Source organism: Primulina tabacum, chromosome 8 (assembly GCF_025594145.1).
Source record: "Primulina tabacum isolate GXHZ01 chromosome 8, ASM2559414v2, whole genome shotgun sequence".
NCBI lineage: Eukaryota > Viridiplantae > Streptophyta > Magnoliopsida > Lamiales > Gesneriaceae > Primulina > Primulina tabacum.
Genome location: NC_134557.1, coordinates 8802901 through 8807410, shown reverse-complemented (window position 1 = coordinate 8807410; position 4510 = coordinate 8802901). Strand labels below are relative to the sequence as shown.

Genomic DNA, 4510 nt, shown 5'->3' with positions numbered 1-4510 from the left:
TTGAATAAAAATATCGAGACGTGAGAAGAGGGGAAGAGAAAAGCGAAATGTGCAGTAATTTTTACTGGTAACAAGCAAGAAATTGATCGTAATACCAATATGGATATTAATACACCCGATCAAACAGACCAAATAGCTTTGATGCGTTATTCACAACAATCAGATAATATATAATCAAAAGTTTTACGAGAGCTCAGATAAGTAAAATGGTAACTTGGAAAACAATTGACCTCATTTCTAGCAATAATTCTTTTCCTGCTGATAAATTTTCAACAATAAAATAGTTATCATATTTAAAATACCAGATGTCCAATATAATTTACATATGTTGCAAAGTCGAGAGTATTATTGGGAGTGGAATATCATGAATGAAATATGCCCAAAATGCGGTACTTGATTATTTTACAATTGCAAAAAATGAGTGACCTCACAAATAATATAGCTAAATAATTACTAGATTAACCGAGGGTGGCGCGATTTTTCGAAAATGCTCCCACGCAAGAGCTGCAGCACTTTGTCGGATATCGGGGGTTTCGTCACAAAGTTCGACGATGAGTTCTTTGAGCGCCACAGCTTCTTTCATGAGACACCATGAAAGGCTCGTCTCAGCCCGATACCCCATAAATCCTGAGAAAGTCACCTCTTTGAGATGTTCATTTGGTTTTACTTTATACAATCCCATTTCATCCAACTCAACAAATAACTCGTCAAATGTGTCACGGAAAACATTATTTCTTCTCCACAGAAACTGCAACGAAAGACACATATTAAGTTCTTACATGTCATACTATCTTTTATATATGTGTAAAGAATGAAACTAATCTTACTTACTTTTATCTCAAGTTTCTGCAAGCAAGGACATTTCCAATGCCTAGGATAGTGGTAAAATGTAGTCCTTCTGCCACCATGCACACACTTTATTTCAAGCTTGAGATGCTTTAGATTTGTAAGTATGGGGGGTTCTTTTATGCAGATCTCCTGTATAAAACCAAACTAATTATTTTGCCAATAAAAAAGTAAAAAGAGAAGTGATACTAATTTTAGTACTATGTACCTCCAAGTCAGTTGAGCGGATATCGATGTGCGTTAATTGATCAAGAACAGAAGGCAAAATTCCATGCAAGACGCGGCCTTGTAAGTGAAACTGATCCGATGAGTTTAACTCAACAAGCTTTGGGACATTGTTGAGGTGCAGTGAATACTTAGGCTGCAGCTTACGACAAGTCAAGGAAACAAGGTTGATCATGTCGAGAACCTCAATCAACACGACATTCCTAGACGAAGAAATCTCCAAGTGCTTCAACTTCGAATGTCCGACCAACGACGTCTTTTTTAACCTATAAGAACCCACGATGGACAAGTGTTCGAGAGTAGTACAATTTGAAACAAAAAGTTCGACATCTCGATCGTCCACGTGAAGGGAGTGCAGAGACAATTTCCTAAGTGATTTGAGGCCCGCAAAAGACCCTAAGCCTCCACTTTTACTCTTAATCAAAGTCCTACGGGGAAAATTGCAATAGCCAGACATAGCTTTGTCGTGATAAATCAATCGTATGCGGATGCTTTCCACTTCCCTGTCCAGCACCAACGGCAGCCAAGTCTTAATATTGTCTCCCTTCAGACAGGGTACATTCACCTCGAATTCTTTCAAAAACCGACAGCTCTCGCTTGAAGCCAAGAAATCATAAATCTCCTTCATGTGTTTCGAGGATCCATTTTCCTGAACATATTTGTGTTTCGAGGCATGTCGAGTGCTGAAGGTGAGGCGAGTGATGTAAGTATAGAGGCGGCGCCAACGGGTGGATATGATGCTGGTGGCTATAGCTTCTCGCCATGTAAATCGAGAGATTATGTGGACAAGAACATCGTCGGGCAACTGGCTAATCCTGTCCACCTCCCCGATCTCACTTTTGTTCTTCATGCTGGATGATCAAAGAAAACAAAGCTAATTAATTTTAAGCAAAACCAAACACTGAAATCTTCAAATCATAATCATGAGATATCGATCCCTTTTCGAATCGAATATATTTGGACTTTGTATACAAAGAAAGATGAAGTAGTAGACTCCAGTGACTTTACAACCAGGAAAAAAAGCTTAACTAATACATCCCTAATGTTTTATTCACCAAAAGTTCACCTAAAATAGTCTTAATTGTATCCCAAATTCACTTTGAATTTTATGCGAGCGCAAAATGTCAAACTTGGAGCACGATTTTTCCTATCGACACTTCCTCGGTTACCCAATAGTGGGGTACCTGCGGCTCGGGGTTAACCCGTGGACAACAAAGGTAACGGCTGTAAATTCAAAAAAATTGTCAAAAACTCAATCTAATAAATAATGACATCCTACGATGTCAACATAACAGTTCTAACTTCTTAACATTGAATCACATAAAAATAATCAATCCTGTAATAGATTTTTCCAACATTAACGAAAGTAGATTAATCAACTAAAAATCGAGGTATGAATGATACCCTTTTGAAGCTTGGGGATGGAAGCCCCACAATGTCAGTGAAATATGTCGGATCAACGAAATCTCCAAAAAGACTCAACCTTTATGGCTCAATAAATTAATTTTTCTTCACTGATACGAACTCTGCACACAAAATCTATTGATTTGGCCTGATGTTATTTCCCCAAAGTTTTTCGATGGATCCGCGGGGATATTTAATTGCTACCGGAAGGTGCGCAGGTGAGTGGGGAACACGGTGGTGGGTGGGACGGACCTCACAGCGGCGGCCGTTTCTTCCACGGGGGGTCCGATGTGGAAGATTTAGATAGGAAAGAGTCCTCCTCCTCTGACAAATAAAATATTTGCCCTTTTTTAAATTATTATTTTAAATAATAATTTGGCTAACATACAATTACGTGGGCCTTTTGTACTAAAATATTGGCTAAATAATTTTTATATTAACTCTAAATTTAATAAATAATTTTTTTATTTTAAAATTGCACTTTTTCCAGTAATGTTTTATAAGATATTATGATTAATTAAAAAGGTATTTTTTTGGGTCTACAAAGGTACTTTTTTAAGTTATAGTAAAAAATTTAAAAGATATAGAATAAAAAATTAACAAACATAAGAAGATTTGTTTAGGAAAGTACATGCAAAAGTGAAAATAATAAATAAGAGTAGTTGTCAAACAATAAATATTATAAAAAATAATATCAATTATTTATTATTATCATCTCAATAATAAAAGAATTTATTAGTTTTAGATGCAAATAAATAGAAGTATAAATTAAAATCAAAACTAATTTAAGGAAAAAAGGTATATCAATTAAATACTTTTTATTTTAGTGGAACATTAATATTACTTTTAAATTGAATATTGTAAATTTTGATTCTGATAATAATACTTGATTAATATTTTTTTTATTGATTGCAGTTAGTACGTGTAATTGATTATAGTCTATGATATTAGTATTTTAATAATTTAAATAAAATATGTCTAATTTGAGACGGTCTTGTGAATTTATATTCGCGAGACGATCAATTCGATCCATAAAAGTAATACGTTTATTATAAAAATTAGTACTTTTTCATGTGTTGGATATGTACACTACAAAAAAACGGATAGATTGCAGCGATGGTTTATCGTCAACCGTCGCTAATATAGCGACATTATTTAAAAAATCGTCGCTAATATTGTGACGGTTTAACGGGTTTTAATAAAACCGTCGCTTATCAAAACAAGCGACGGTTTACTACAAACCGTAACTTTTGTAGCGACGGTTTATATTCAACCGTCGTTGTTGTCGCGACATTTTATAATAAACTATCGCTAATATTGCGACATTTAATAAACCGTCTCAATTTTATGCGACGGTTTATAATAAAACTGTCGCTAACCGAATAAGCGACGGTTTACTATATACCTGTCGCTTTTTTAGCGACGGATAAAGATATGTCCGTCGCCACTAGCGATGGTATTTTCGAAGACCGTCCCTAGTATTCTATATATACCGAGGTTCGCGAACATTTTTCTTAAGCGATTTTCGCCTATCTCTGGTAGTAGCGAAACTTTATACATTTTTCGAAGTTTCAGTTTTTTATTTTGTACTAACATTTTTTCGTATTTATTTCGTAGATTTGCTACTCCGTGCGATCTTCCAGCATTACGTGGAACTGCATACCTTCGCCACATCAGGTTTTAAAGCTTTATTTTATAGAAAATTTAATACATGATTTTAATTTTTGCGTAGTAGTTTATTTGTGACTTTTCTGGCAGTGTTTATATACACACAGTCGGTTCATCACACAACTTCGCTATATTAAGCGACGGTTTTTTAAAAAAACCGCCGATTAATATAGCGACGGTTTTTAATATAGCGATGGTTTTGTTACTATAGTGACGGGTTTTGAAAACTGTCGCTTAATGTAGCGACGGTTTCTTAATATAGCGACCGTGTTTAAGAACCGTCGCTTAATATAGCGACGGTGTGCATAAAACCGTTGCTATTAACCGTCGCTAATGGGCGACGGTCGTCTTCAATTAAACCGTCGCT

At 35.4% G+C, this 4510-nt stretch overlaps 1 protein-coding gene across 1 annotated transcript; it reads right to left on the bottom strand.

Moving 5' to 3' along the window:
- Window positions 1-338: 338 nt before the first annotated feature.
- Window positions 339-2789, bottom strand: LOC142553615 (putative F-box protein At3g58860). The gene is made up of 4 exons (XM_075663991.1): window positions 2476-2789; window positions 1055-1922; window positions 832-978; window positions 339-748 (listed from the first exon to the last, which is right to left on the bottom strand). Exons 2-4 carry the CDS (start codon window positions 1919-1921, stop codon window positions 443-445), a joined length of 1320 nt encoding a protein of 439 aa, XP_075520106.1. The 5' UTR covers window position 1922; window positions 2476-2789; the 3' UTR covers window positions 339-442.
- Between the last annotated feature and the right edge of the window lie 1721 nt (window positions 2790-4510).